The sequence below is a fragment of the Apus apus genome, chromosome 3 (assembly GCF_020740795.1).
Source record: "Apus apus isolate bApuApu2 chromosome 3, bApuApu2.pri.cur, whole genome shotgun sequence".
NCBI lineage: Eukaryota > Metazoa > Chordata > Aves > Apodiformes > Apodidae > Apus > Apus apus.
Window position 1 is genome coordinate 6,612,578 of NC_067284.1, and position 14,661 is coordinate 6,627,238.

A 14,661-nucleotide genomic window follows, 5' to 3' on the forward strand; every position below is an offset into this window, starting at 1 on the left:
TTCTCTTATTTGCCCTATGGAGACTTTTAGTTGCCCCTCGCTCGCTTCAAGTCTCCTTAGGAAATCAAGTGCTAAACCCCCCAGTGACACGGGATAGAAGTGCTCAGTATTTTAGGATCTACATACCAGTCACCGGGTAGCCAGGAGCTGTTAATGGGTATTTCCCAGGCACTTTGCACTACTGGGACCTTGTGAAGCTGGATACCTCTGAGAGGTGGGTTGTATCCCATGGGTCCAGGAGCTATGGAGGGATTCTTGTCCAGGATTTGCCCACTTCCTTCCAGCTTTTTAAATAACCACAGCGTAAACAGGGATGCCTATTTGCTAAAATAATAAACCCGGGAACAGTTACTTCATGGATCTATCTGTCTTCATGGTGGATCTACTTGTCTATCTATTGATACATTTATACTTCCCACCCCTCAACCCTTTCCTGCAGACGTTGGACGGTTTCATATTTGTCGTGGCTCCAGATGGCAAGATCATGTACATCTCGGAGACCGCCTCGGTGCACCTGGGCTTGTCACAGGTACGCTGGGGGGGGCGTTAGCCCCTCTGCCTGCCTGCTCTCCCACCGAGCCAGCTGCGAGGGGAGGTGCGTGCGGGGTGGGTGAGCGGTGCGGGCCATGAGCCCCTTCCTCCTCCTCCCCCCTCACAGGTAGAACTGACCGGCAATAGCATTTACGAGTACATCCACCCGGCCGACCACGATGAGATGACGGCGGTGCTCACGGCCCACCAGCCCTACCACTCGCACTTTGTGCAGGGTAAAGTACAGAATTCCCCCCACCCCAACCCCCCGCTTGGCCTGCTCGGCAGCGGAGGGAAGCGCGCAGGGGCTGCTCAGCTCTCGGCTCATCCCGCTTTTGCCTTTCCCTCCTCCCAGAATACGAGATCGAGAGGTCATTTTTCCTGAGGATGAAGTGCGTCCTGGCCAAGAGGAACGCGGGTCTGACCTGCGGGGGCTACAAGGTGCGTGCCCACGGTCGGGACCTACCCCCTCCATCCCTCCCGCACCCCTGCCCCGGCAGCGCCGAGCACGCAGGGCGGGCGGTGCAAACGGGGACGGGAGTGGGGAGAGCCCTCCCTGCCCGCGGGGGCCGTCCCAGCCCGGTGGTCTTTCATGTGGTCCAGAGCCAGAATTTCTCTCGAAATTTAGGCTAAAGAGCTCAAACCACAAAACCGAGCAATTGAGCTCCCCGTGGATTTTTTGTTTTGTTTTGTTTTATTTTGCTTTTTTAACTGAACCTCGCACAACCGCTGACGTTCCTGGAGTGTTTGTGGAAGCTGTCAGGTGACACAATGGGAGCCCTGGCTTAATTTATTTCTTTATTGGGTAACTTGTCAGCTTCAGAGGCAGCTTTCCAAGTCAAGGGTTTTGCTCCGGTGTTTCACATGGTTGCGTTCAGTGCTCCTTGCTGGGGACAGTCCCTGTGCTCCTACCTTCCCCCTGCTTTTGTGTCAGCTGCCCAAGCCGGCAGACCTATAATGCCAGCAGATGTTGAGCCGTGACGTACCGTCGAACAAGAACATCTGTTGAACTTACTCCAGGAAGAAACACCATAATAATAGAGAAGTAAAGGTGGAAGTGCACAGCAGCCACCTGTGAGGGTACATTTAAGAGACATACCTAAACCTACGTCCAAAGATACACTCTGGCTGTGGATCATGTCTGGTCTATCTAACAGATATATCTTACACGTGACATGTGCATACATGTGAACTCTTTCTCTCGCAAGCATACACTCTTCATTACAAAGTTGTAACTGGCTTGGCACTTCCGCGTCTTTCCTTTTCAGAAGAAGAATAAAAGCGTAGTTAGGAGGTGGTCCAAACACCACTGAAGTCAGTGGAATAAATAAATAAATAAATAAATAAATGCATCTAGTTGACTGTAACGGGCCTTAGATCAGTGGTGAACCCTGACATGAAAAACAAACAAACAAACAAAACACCAACCCCGGCACAAGCAGTTGAGCCGAAAACCCGCAGACGGTGCCGCTTTGCCGGAGCGGTGGCGGGGGGCAGCGACTCCCGAGCACCCGGTGGCCGCCTCGGCACCCACCGGGGCGGGCGGGTCTGTCCGGGCCCCTCCGGGCACCTCCGCGGGGAGGGGCGCCTGTCGCAGCACACCCTGCCCCCCCCCCCCCCGCTAGGCAGGCCCAAGCTTTCCTGTGTCTCCGGCAGGTCATTCACTGCAGCGGGTACCTGAAGATCCGTCAGTACAGCCTGGATATGTCCCCCTTCGACGGCTGCTACCAAAACGTTGGCTTGGTCGCCGTGGGCCACTCGCTGCCTCCCAGCGCCGTGACGGAGATCAAGCTTCACAGCAACATGTTCATGTTTCGGGCCAGTTTAGACATGAAGCTCATATTCTTAGATTCCAGGTAGAGCTGGAGTTATTGCCAAATCTTTTCCTCTAGCCCGTCCCTTCTTCTCCCCCAGGCCTCCCCTCCTGTCCTCTCGCCCACTGATATTTCCTGCTTGTGTCTCTTGCAGGGTAGCTGAACTAACAGGTTACGAGCCCCAGGACTTGATAGAAAAGACCCTTTACCACCACGTCCACGGTTGTGACACCTTCCACCTGCGATGCGCGCATCACTTGTGTAAGGAGATTATATTCTTGTAGAGACGCTGCCCCCTCTCCCCTCATTCCCCGCCTTCTCCCTCTGCAGATGGACTTTGGGTTTGCTAGGATTTACCTCTAGGTCAGAAGGGGAAAAGCCAGTTCACTGGAGGGGAGAATAAGCAAAATCTGCAGCAGGTTTTGATGAAACAAGTCATTACAGACTGAACTCCGAGCTGGGGGCAGGAGAGAGATGAAGGAGATCGGCAATGAAAGGCTATTTTTAACTCCTCAGCTCCCGGCTGTAGGACAAGAACTCCCCTGCACAAACCCCAGGCGCCCAGTTCACTTCACATTTCGGTTAGGAAAATCTCTTTTTTCTTGCTCCAGAAAGCCGTGCCAGTGAAATGCAAATACTTCTGTTCCATTTCCACCAAGTCTCACAAATCTTATCTGTGTATCTAATTTTGACTGCCGTAGTGAGCTCGATTCGCAGAGCCGTCTTTTTTTTTTCTATTTTGATATCATGATGACATTAATACATGGATAGATGAATTTAAAAATAATATTAATTTCCGGTAGGTTTCCTTACAGAGAATGTAACGAAAAGAGATAAAACCCAAAGCCAGATTTAGAGAACTAGATCTCGATGAAGATACGTAGGGGTGGGGATGGGTTGGGGGGATTCAAGCACCTGGGGTATTCCTCCTGCCCCATCAGTCTACACGAAGAGCCTTTGATAATGAGCGGCCCGGCATTCAGGGACCGATATCAGCCCTGCCCGGGGGTCTCCAACACCGTTGCCCTCCAGGGTTTCGGTCCGTGCTGCTTCCTGATGTGATGCTAAGGGGCTTCAAATCCCTCTCCTTGCCCACGGGGATCTGGGGGGCGGCGAATGGGGAGGGGAGGCGAGGTGTGCACCCGCTTTCCTGATCTCCCTGCTTTGTCCCCGCAGTGTTGGTGAAAGGGCAAGTGACCACCAAGTACTACCGCTTCCTGGCCAAGCACGGCGGCTGGGTGTGGGTGCAGAGCTACGCCACCATCGTGCACAACAGCCGCTCCTCCCGCCCGCACTGCATCGTCAGTGTCAACTACGTCCTCACGTAAGTCAGCGCGGGGGCGCAGACACGTTGCGCGGGGGCGCAGAAACATTGCGCGGGGCTCAGCAGGGCCGAACGGAGGAGCCTGGCTGCAGGGGAACCTACCTGTGCGTCCCCGCGCAGCGCTGCGCGGGGACGCACAGGTAGGTTCCCCTGCCGCCGGGCTCCGGTCGGTCACTCCCACCCTCCCTCCTGTATCCTCACCCCCCTTCCCAGCCCCTCTTCTCCGATCCCGGCTGCTGAGCCCCCTGGCTGCCTCACTGACCAGGGCAGGCTCGCCAGGTCTGCTAGGAAACACATTGAACACTTTCATCTAGATGAAGGGTTTCCCGTCTGCCTCTTTCTTTCTTTTTCGAGAAGGGAAAAGATTTAGAGGTTTGTCCCCCACATATTTTGCGTCCCCCCCTCACCCTCTTCTCCCCTCCCCCGCCCTTTATATATATATAAAATATATATATATTACAGTTTAAATGCACCCAGCATAAAATAAAATTTAATGCAGCGTAAAAAAAAAAGAAAAAGAAAAAAGTTTTCGACGTACGGAGTTATTTATATTCAACAAACAGGACATCTGTTTTTCTTTTCAAAAATCTGGGGTTTGAAGTTCTTAATTTCATCCAGAGTCTCTATCAAAGCTCCGAGATTTCTTTTTTGTTCTTGGAGAGCGATCCTTACAGTGAACCACAAAGAAAGTTGGTGACCAGAAGGGTCAGCTAAACTTAAAAAAAAAGAAAAAGATTGAATTAAAAAAAACAAAACACAACAAAACAAAACACCACGAATCAGAGCGACTGCTGAGGTACCGTGTATCTCAACGTATCTCCTTGTATTTGGGGGTTGCCTGGTTGTGTTCCAGCTACACTGCTTAAACTGAAACGCAGAGGTCCAGTGAGGAAGGGGAAGCTCGGGCGGGCTGTTTTGAAGTGTTTATCACTGTGATTGTCAGCATCTCCCCTGGACACGGCGGTAGCTGCTGGCGGCGGCACTGATATCTCATTGGGGTGGTAGGGCCAGTCAGGAAGGCGGTACTTCGCTTACCCATCCCTTATTCTGCTGCACATTTTTTTATTCCGGCGACAAACCTAGGTGTTGGAAACTTCTGAGAGGCACAACCCACTCCTCTCTCAAAACCGCGTCGACGGCAGCATCATGATCTTGCCTTTGTGGGTTTCGTGCACGCACAGGCTGGGAGTGGTTTGGTAACCGAGTTTAAGAAGCCCTTTCCAAAACGAAGTGGCTCTTTCTAGAGGCGTCGGCTGCGCTGGTGTGTGCAGGAGCAGCTGGTGGGGTAGGGAAGGGGATCACGGCGCCTGCATTGCTAGGATGTAATCACTTTAGTGCGTAAGGTGATCATGGGCATCGTGCTCTTTAGCTGGGCAGACAGGCATCATTGAGCCTGCAAGAAAAAACACAGATCAGCAGTCTGGTATAGGGAGTAAACTGCCATCCCCCTTTAAAGAAAATATCTTTTATTCGCTTTAAAAAGGGATGCGAGGCGCGGTGGGTAATAATACTCTGGCATTCACCCAGCAACGATGAAGTAGAGGCACCATCACCTCTATCCTAGCTGTTCCGTACATTTGCATGTCCATTTCCCCCATATCAACCATTCTCTGTATTTTTTGCGCTTTATGCTTCTCAGTTAAGACCAAACACTTGCCGTAAGTGGACGGGAAACTACAAGGTCAGCGTGTGGTAACGCTAAGAAACACGGAACCCAAAGGCACCTAGAGTGGTTTAGCACCAGAAAGGCTACATGTTTTCCTATGAGCACCTGAGGTTAGCGCTGGTTTCCCTCTCCTTTAATCCCAAAAGACTGAGCATCAGTCTCGGAACTCTACTTCAAATGACCCGAATGGAAATGAAACATCCCAGCAGATCTACTTAAAGTCAGCTGGGGTTCCGGCTCCGTTTGACCCCTTGCTTGCCGAGGTGACCACCAAGGCACGAGCATTTCAGGCTGGCACAGCAAAGCAAGTAGGGAGCCCCCTGGTCCTCTGAGGGCCGGTCAGACAAACCGCTTGGAGCTGTTTTCCAGCAGCGAGACAGGTCAAACCATGCGTCGCCGCCCCAGCCCCTTGCGCTGCGCATCGGTGCCCTGGTCACCATCAGTGCAACCCAGCCCAGGGGGGCTACCAGCAGCTCGGGGGCGGAGGGGGGGACGGGAGCACCGCCGGCAGCTTGTTGTTGTTTTGCTTGCACCGCCACTGCCGGCTGCGCACGTGCGCCTGGATCCGCCGCCCGCGGGAAAATGGGAGGCGCGGAGCAGCCCCTGCGCGCATCGCGGCTCCGCGCCTCGGCAGGATTGCCCCGCCGCCTGGGAGCGGGGCTCGGGGAGCCTCGGCACCTTGCCACCCTCCAAAGGTTGTGACCAAGGTTGTGTTTAAACTTGTTTTTAGCCAGGCTGACATGTAGGAGGACTATAGTTGTTGTTCCAATAATTACCTCGGGGGACGAGGTTACACCGCAGCGCGACTTCTGCTTTACACCTCGCTGTAACGCTCCTCTTGGTGCTTCATCGCTTCGAGTGCAAAGGACAGGGAGAGGGCACAGAGGGAGCCAGGGCACCTAAAATGTAGCTGGAAAATGCTGGGAGGTCCATCATTGCCTGCGGCAACTGTCACGTTGCTGCGGGTCGCTGCAACGCGGGCGCTGCGACTGCATTAAAATCTAGTTTTGGAATGTTCAGGTCCTCGAGGATCCATCAAGCCTGCCTGGTCCCTCATTAGTGCACTGCAGAAGAAGCGATCAGGTCCTGCGGCAGGGCTGCCGCTGCTGAAATCGCTGCTCTGGATCCTGGGGAAGGGTGTAGCTTCCACTGTGTTATTATGGCTGTTGTTAATATTGTTGTTGTTATTATTATCATAATAATTACTACTGTTATTCAGCCAGCCTGCCGTTTGGGAAATAAATGAGAGAACAGACTCTGACATATACTGGAGGAGTGTGGGTCTGTGAGCACAGAAAGGGCTGGCTTAAAAGCCCTTTTTTAAAAAAGCCTTTTTTTTTTTTGAGGAAAAAAAACCAAAACCAAACAAGTGGGATGTAGTCAGCCTCTGCCCTGGATAACCTGGGGTAGAGAGGAGCTGTTGGGGAAAGGTTCGTGGTTGGGAGAGTTAGGAGGGGGGATGCTGAACTCCTTGCACCCAAGAGTCAGCTTAATTGTCTTCATGGGCTATTCAGAGTCAACATGTTATTGCTCAAATGAGGAAAGTAGGTGGTGAAAATAGAGGGAAATGAGAGGTTTGTGGACACCTGATGTGTGGCATGAGGTAGGCTCCACTCCAGGGGTGCTAAGTAAAGGTCCTGTTGCACTGTGATCTGAAAGGTCTTTTCCAACCAAAAGGTTTCTATGAAAAATTCCAAAGGTATAGTATCCTTTATTCTGCTATAGATCCTATAGCTACTGCAGTTCCTTAAGGATGCCAGTGGATGATTCCAATAAAGCAGGGACAGCTGAGATGTGCCTGGGTGCACTGCAGGTTCCTCCCACGTTTCACCCATGGGGCTCTGGGTGCCTGGCAGAGTGGAGCCTCTGGCAGAGGCACCAGTTTGCCCGCTACAGCCTCTGCCTGTTACAAACCCAGGGAGGAACAACGTGCTAAAGGAAGAGCAAGACAAACCTCTTTGCAAGTCAACTCGTGTGTATGGAAGCTGAGGAGAAAGCAGAAGAGCTGCAGACTAGTGGTTTTGTGTTTTCAAATAACAGAGTCATGTTTGGGATTGCAGGGTGGAGCTTGAAAGGTGAGATGCCTCTTGCTGAAGATTCCTTTGCAAATAGGAAATCACGGAATTTTTTTACTGAATTGGGGTGAAAATAGCAAAAGGGATCATAAACTTTGGAAGATATGGTGCAGTATTTTTGACCTGCTGGGTCCTTGGTTCCTTGCACAATACTTCTTCACTGAGGAATTTTTTCAGCTTGCTCATGGAGTAAGGAGCTTTTACTCACTGTTGAGAGGATCGTGAGTGCTCTGATGTTTTGGAAATGAGTGGGTACTGAGTGGTCTAAGTGCCAAAAAGGTCTGGAGGACCAGTTTCAGTGCAGCCTGAGCAGGAAGAGCTAGAGTTTCTTGCCTTGTAACTTGCCAGCTCCCATGGGTGATACAGATGATGAAAAGAGAAAGAATGAGAAAGAGTTTATGCAGAAGAGACCTCCACCCCACCTCCTGGTTAAGAGAATTAAAAAAAAGGGGTCATTTTCATTGTCCGTAAATCCCAAGCTTTGATAAAGTGAATTCCATCTAGACTTGAGAACAAATGTTTGTAATAAGTATATAAGCTGAGGTAAATAGGTACAGTGGCAAGGGTGTTTTAGCAACAAGAGGAAAGGTTGGTTTTTGTGCAATAGCAGTGTGCAAAAAAATTAATATAAATGATCTTTCAAGATTTCAGATTTGGAGAGCATGTTTGCTCTTCTTTGTGTTCCATTTGGTGTGTGTAAGTACAGACACACGATATGTGTTTCATTTCTTATTTGTTCTGTACACACAGTTGCCATATCATTGATTATTAGCTGTGCATGCTTATCACATAAAGGGACTCAAGCATTTGTCAATTAATAAAGAACACCACTGCTGAAGTTAAGTTGATATTTAGATTGCAAACAACCTTACTTTAAACACATGAATTACTCAAACTGCAAATCCTTTGACTTTTTGAGCACAAGCAAATATTATAATAATTTGTCCCTAGAGAAAGCTAAGGTAGCTTTCCTATATGCATTTAATTGTCATTTAGCATTTTAAAGAGTAGAAATAGCAGTAATATATACAGATAACATGGATTAGGTACCTAATTGTGACTAATCTCTGTTCTGATGCTATAGTATGTTTATTATGTAGTTCTAGTTGACCTCTTCACATTGCATTGTGTAACTGGCTGACTAGAAGCACAAATTGAATGCAATTGGTTTGAAAGATTATTTCACAAATAGCTGCCATATTGATGAATGTTTTACTTAATGATGTGGTAAATGCAATTTAGAATAAATTAACCGTTAATTGTATCTACACACTTCATCTTTAAATTATTATTTATACCTTTGTGTATTATCAGATTTAAAATGATTGCATAAGCAATGTGGTATCATTATGTGTGAAGGCTCAGACTTTGAAAACAGTCCTCCCTGGCATATTAAGCCAGCTATAGGGAAATTTGTGTTTCAGGTGGAAGCAGAGCTCTTCCCATATTTTTGGACAGTTGCAATGAAATGTTTTCATAGCTTTTCAAAGAAATCCTTTTTTCTGGCCTGTTTCTGGGACATTAGGTCTTACCTCCTCCTCTTCCCAGTCAATGGGAGAATCCACAAATTATATTTCCATGCCTATAAGCCCGCTCTTCTTAAGTGTTTCTCTCCAATTGACCTATTTGGAATCACCATAGAGTCTCCTTTTCAATCAGAGGTAGATACATGTTCTCTTGTATCTTTCAAGTGTGTGATGGAGTATGTAGGATAGTGACTGCATTGGGGAAGTTATAACTTGCAGAAGTAATCCTGTGCATCCTTTCTCATATCAATAGTGAAACTAGTTGCATGAGTAAGCTTTGCAAACTGACTTTAATACTCAAGATAAGGCTTAGTGACTTTAACTAGATAATGTATTTTTTTCTTAAATAGTTGTAAACAGAAACAAATCAGACCTGCTGCTTTTCCTTTATAGTTCTCTGTATTAGTGGGAATTTTGCCACTTACTTGAATTGTCCAGAGAACTAGGTCCCAATTTATCAATTCAATCTGCAATGTACTTTTCCTAAGACTGGAATGGCTACCATCATTCACATGATTTGATTAGCAATGTAAATATATAGCAGAATTGTTTTAATAAATCAAAATGCTGGGGAAGCATATGCCTAAAATAAAAAGTATAAAAGGATTCCTCTTGAGCTACTCAATGCACTATTCTGTTTGTTCACCATTAGTTTTTATTACAGACTTGTCTCCCTGGAACATTGTTTATATATTTCTTGCAAATAGGAGACAGGCTGTCCCAGGTGTCCACAAGACGTTTCTGCAGTTCTTCTTTGTTCATGTAGGGGTTTTCTTAGCTACCATTTGTTTAATTCACTCCAAATTTCTATGCTTCTATTTAAACCAGGTGACTGTAATGGCCAAGACACTAAAACTATGGGCTGGAGTCTACAGTGACTGCTCATATGAAGAAAGTTTTATTTGCTAGAGCAAGGATTAAAGGACTGCAGCTCAGATTAATGGGGGGCAGGGGGGGGGAAAAAAGCAGCAGTCATTAGTTAAAATGCATGCATACTGACAGTCTCACACGGCATGAAATTCAGGATTGCAAATAAGTGTCTGTATTCCAAAAAAGAAAAGTGACTTCAAACACTTTCCACTTCCATCCTTTTCTCATTCAGTGTGCCGGCTGTTCCAGGCCTTTGGAAACTCCCTCCTCCCAAACACTGAGTTACAGATCTTGTAAAATGATTGTCTGGGGTTGAGACACGTTAAGCAGTGGCAATGGCTGAAGCAATTACTATCTCCAGCTGTCTGCCTCACTCCACTGATGAAAGGTACAGGGCCTGCAGCAGGGACTCCTGCTCCTAAAACCCCACAGTTTATGGTTTAAGGTGTCCTGCTACAGATTTCACTTTACATGGGAGCATTGGGCTGTACACTGTAACACAGCTGTTCCTGCTAGAGAGGTTGTTCACACTTTATGCTTACTCTGCCCTTCTGCACTTTGAACAGCATAAATGGGGCTTGTGAACACCACCACAGCAGCTGGGTGCTTGAGTCCCTTTGGGGATCAGCCCCACTGGTCCTCCTCCATGGCAGAGGTGGGGGGAGACCATGGGCCATGGAGTTTAGGGTTATGTTCACTGTTTTGTGATAACTCAGAGAGCTAAAGACAAGCAGTGTTGTTGGAAGAGTGTCTGCTGGTTTTACCACATGATATTTATATCTTTTTCTATGGATTGTGTGAGTGGCTGTGCAGGAGAGGCAGGCCAGTTCAACAGCTACCAAAGGTTTTTTTCTCCATGCTATCATCCTCTCAATACTCTGCACAGAGCTGAATGCTGAACTGGCTCCTGCTTTCATAACAGCAACAGTGTGTTCCTTGAGCAGGTTTCCAGTTTTACTGGCTCTACTTCTGTTTCCTTAATCTGTTGCATGTTTGCTCTGTTGCTCTGTGCTGCATCTCAGTACTGCTGCGATTCCCATGTTGTTTCACTGCAATTATCATGAGATCACACCAGGTGTGATAAGTTACTAAACTGCTTCTGAAGTAAGCTGTTCCCTCTACATTATAGTGTTCTTGCTAGTTTTTATTCGTACACACGCAAATGTGGCATTTCGACATAAATTAAGTGTTAACAAATAAATCTCCTTTGTCCATTCAACAGTGGCAAGTATCTGTTTAAAATCTAATTCTCCTTCCCTCACCTCTCTTTTGTACTTTACAGTGTGGGCCAGGCTCCAGCACACATGTTCATACTCAGTAGGTTACTTCAGAGGCAGGCCTTTCCACTTTGATGACACTATTTATGGAGGCAGGCACAGCTCTGTGTGAACAAGGGTATAGCGTCTGACCCTTCTGAAGACTGGGGAGGACTGAAGTCTGGAGTCAATCTCATGATCTTTAACACAGTTAGGCGATTTATTCCCGTTGTTGTCTTTTGTTATCATCCACTCAGAGCAATTAAATAGCAGAAGTCCTGATTTACTAAAACACTTGAGCACACTGCAGGCTCTAAAAGGGCTTAAACATAACTTTCAGTGCATGGTTATATCCTAGTGAACTCAGTTTTGAAATAAACCCTCCCCCCTTTAGGCACAAGCTTAGAAATGAGAATATTCCTTGGCTTTGCCAAACGGAGATGGCTTGAAGGACACATTTGTTACTGTGTTGAATCGGGACCTAATAAAGAACAGCCGTAGTTTTTCAGCTACAAACCACTGTGTATAAATCTTGGGGGCAGCAATGTTGAAAATAACAGCTATTATCTGCTGAAGTTTCAGTGCAGCTATGGAAACACAAATGCCTGGCTAACTGAAGTTTGGCTATATCCCTAGCATTGTGTGGACATTTTGACATAACCTAGAGTGAAGATCTTTAAACCCATCCAGTATTCAACATTCTTACATCTGTGCTGTTGGTTAGGAAGTGAACATGGACAGTCTGCCCTGAAGGCAGCCTTTTCCCAAGTAGCCTGTGGCTTTCCATCATCTCCCTGCTATGTTTGGCAGCTGGTGGCCTGGGCTGTTGCTATAGAGAGCTCTCTCCCTCTGACTCAGGCCCTCGTTCACTGAAATCCACCCAAAGGCAATGCACACACTGTTTCCAAAGCCTGTTTTTTTACACAGAACAAAATAATAGTCTTTAATGACTGTTTCACGAGGCATATCCCAGTAGAGTATTTGCTCAAATAAAGGGTAGGTTTGGGGATAAATAGCCTGGTAGCATCCTCCCATTTTCAGCCAAACTGCTGAACAGTGCTCTCCAAAATTATTCTGTCGATGTTAAGCTGTGAGTAAGAGAGTAAAAGAAAAAGTGTCTTCTTCTGAAAAATGATCAGCCTCCTTAGTGCTTTCTAGTCTGTGAAAACCAACAGTGGGGGTGGGGATGTGGCTTCAGTCCAAGTAAAACTGCATTTCTCTGTGACTGCAACTGTGTAACTTTATTTAGAGATACGCAATTAGGGCTTCCACCGTAACATCTGGTGGTTCAGGAAAGCAACAGGATGGAAGGTGCACAGCAGCATTTGCACAGGTGTGATACTCTGGAGTTGCTGCATATGTGCTACAGAAGTGGTCACCACAACTATAGAAGATTTCATACTTTATGATTCGCTGGATTTGTAATAATGCAAATCAAATTGTCATTTAGTCCAGCTGCAGATTAGATGTAGTGTTGGTCCAAGGGCAGCTGTAGAGTGGCAGTGGAGGTAATCTGCAGGTATGCTATGGACATTTTTATGGGAACAAATATCTGCCTGGTCAGAGATACTTCTAGGCATCCAGAAACCCTTGAGAAATGTGCACAAGAACCAGTGACTACTGAGTGGCTAAAGCCAGCTAGGGCCCCTGCCTGTCCTAGTAAAAAGCAAGGACCAAGAGGGTAAAGGTACTGGTCAGATGACAGATGTATGTTTATAAGGAAGATTTTGGCCAGATGTTATTGTGTTTTCTTAAATGATTTTTATTTATTTTTCGTGACATTTTAAATACACCTTGTAGGTATTTCACTACCTCTAACCATTCAACTCACTGGAGACTCCTTCTTCAGTTTCATAAACTGGATTTTAACATGGGCATGCATTCCTGCAGCTAAATTAATTCAGAATTGTTGTTAGGAGTATTTAAAAAAAAAAGTTAACTACCATTAAAAAGTTATCTCTTTTGAATTTGATAGAAAGTGTGGGGTCAGAAGCAGTTGTGCAATGGATGGTGGTTTAATTTACTCTGTCACCTAGGGTAGTTAAGCAGGTTATCTTGTATCAATTTTAAACCCATTTAATGAATATAACAGCGTATAATGCATACTTTGAGGAGATGGAATTAGTGATTAGCAGAAAAATATGAAATAAAACGGAGTATTATGTGTTATAACTTCATAATATTGGCTTTTCTTGCTATTTGTCTCTTGTTTTATCAACATAAACACTTTATACATTCTATGTCTATCAAAGCTGGTTGGCCAAATCTGAGTGTGATATGAACAGAACTTTAGATCCAAGTCAAGTAATGTGAGTGTGTTTTGGCTGAAGAAGAGGTTTGGCTGTGGGTGGGATGGAGCTAAAAGGCAGTTTAACTCAGGTACAAATTGAAAAAAGAGGAAATGCCATTTTCCTCAATTGCCCAAAACCACGGGCAAGTCCTTGCCCTTCTTCCTTCCCCTCCCTTGTCTAAAAATCAAGCATGATAAGACTCAGTTGAAAAGCACCTATTAAGTATCATATCATGGTTGCTTGCATTGTGGCAGATAATGGCTTTGAGAGACAAAGTGCTGTCCCTTTGTCAAAGCTGAATGAACATTAGGCAGGGGAACTGGAAGGGCTTTCACTGTAGAAAACTCTTGCTTATTCTGAGAAAGGTGAAAGTCTTATGGCAAGAAAGGACTAATTTGGTGAAAGGGAGAGTGATGTACTGTAAATAGGTAACTCCTCACCAGATGGAGGTCCTGAATCCTTTTGGAATCAACATATCTCTTCACAGCTGATCAGAAAAAGCAGGCTGGAATGATGGACAAGTATGTTATGAGGCATGCAGACAGGAAATTTACCAAGGAGGAACAAACAGAATTAGCAGTAAAGCATTTTTCAAGCACATTGTTTTTCTAAAATAAACTGTGCCCAGATCACAGAAGCTTATATAGAAATTAATCACAGAACATCTAACTTATTTTTTTAAGTGTTCACCTCAGGATCTTAGGAAGGTTGTCACAAAAAAGGCTGTAATTATGGGGAACACAGAGGAGCTGATAAAATCTGAAATATCAATAAATTAACTTCTACAGTAAATTATCAAAAGTAATAGCAGCAAATAATCAGGACCACTCTTCACTGCACAGTTTCAAAGGAATTGAAGTATGAAATTGCTTAGCTACTGTGGTATAGAGTGTAACATAAGAACAGCTATACAGGATCAGACACATACTCATAGTGACCATGACAAATACTTTGGAAAGAGTTTAAAAATAGGACAAGCATGCAGTAATGCTTCCCCAGCACTTTCTCTCAGTCTTCAAGAACTTCAAATGACTTCCTAGAAAGATGTGAGATCTTTGACAGTATTAGTCATCAATGTGGTTGTGGTTTTTTCTGCACAAATTCAACTGATTGCTTTTTGAAACCATGCAGGCTTTTTCCAAGCTTCAGTCAATGTCAGAAAGGCCTCTTTTTGCTGTGAAACTGCCACCTTTTAATTCCTTTCATAGCTCATACATCTTGCATTAGAAGAAAAAAGCAAAAAAATTTCTTCTTACTAATTTTCTCCAGGTTGCTCATAATGTACAGGTCTTATTTTGTTCTCCCAGT

General features: G+C 46.0%; 1 protein-coding gene across 1 annotated transcript in view; it reads left to right on the forward strand.

Moving 5' to 3' along the window:
- The window catches only part of SIM1 (SIM bHLH transcription factor 1), a 48,284-nt gene that overhangs the window by 12,048 nt on the left and 21,575 nt on the right, over positions 1-14,661 (forward strand). Inside the window, exons 3-8 of the mRNA XM_051614579.1 lie at positions 440-529; positions 659-767; positions 887-972; positions 2,188-2,387; positions 2,500-2,606; positions 3,522-3,669. Of these exons, the coding sequence (XP_051470539.1) occupies positions 440-529; positions 659-767; positions 887-972; positions 2,188-2,387; positions 2,500-2,606; positions 3,522-3,669 (740 nt within the window). The remainder of the gene's footprint in view (positions 1-439; positions 530-658; positions 768-886; positions 973-2,187; positions 2,388-2,499; positions 2,607-3,521; positions 3,670-14,661) is intronic.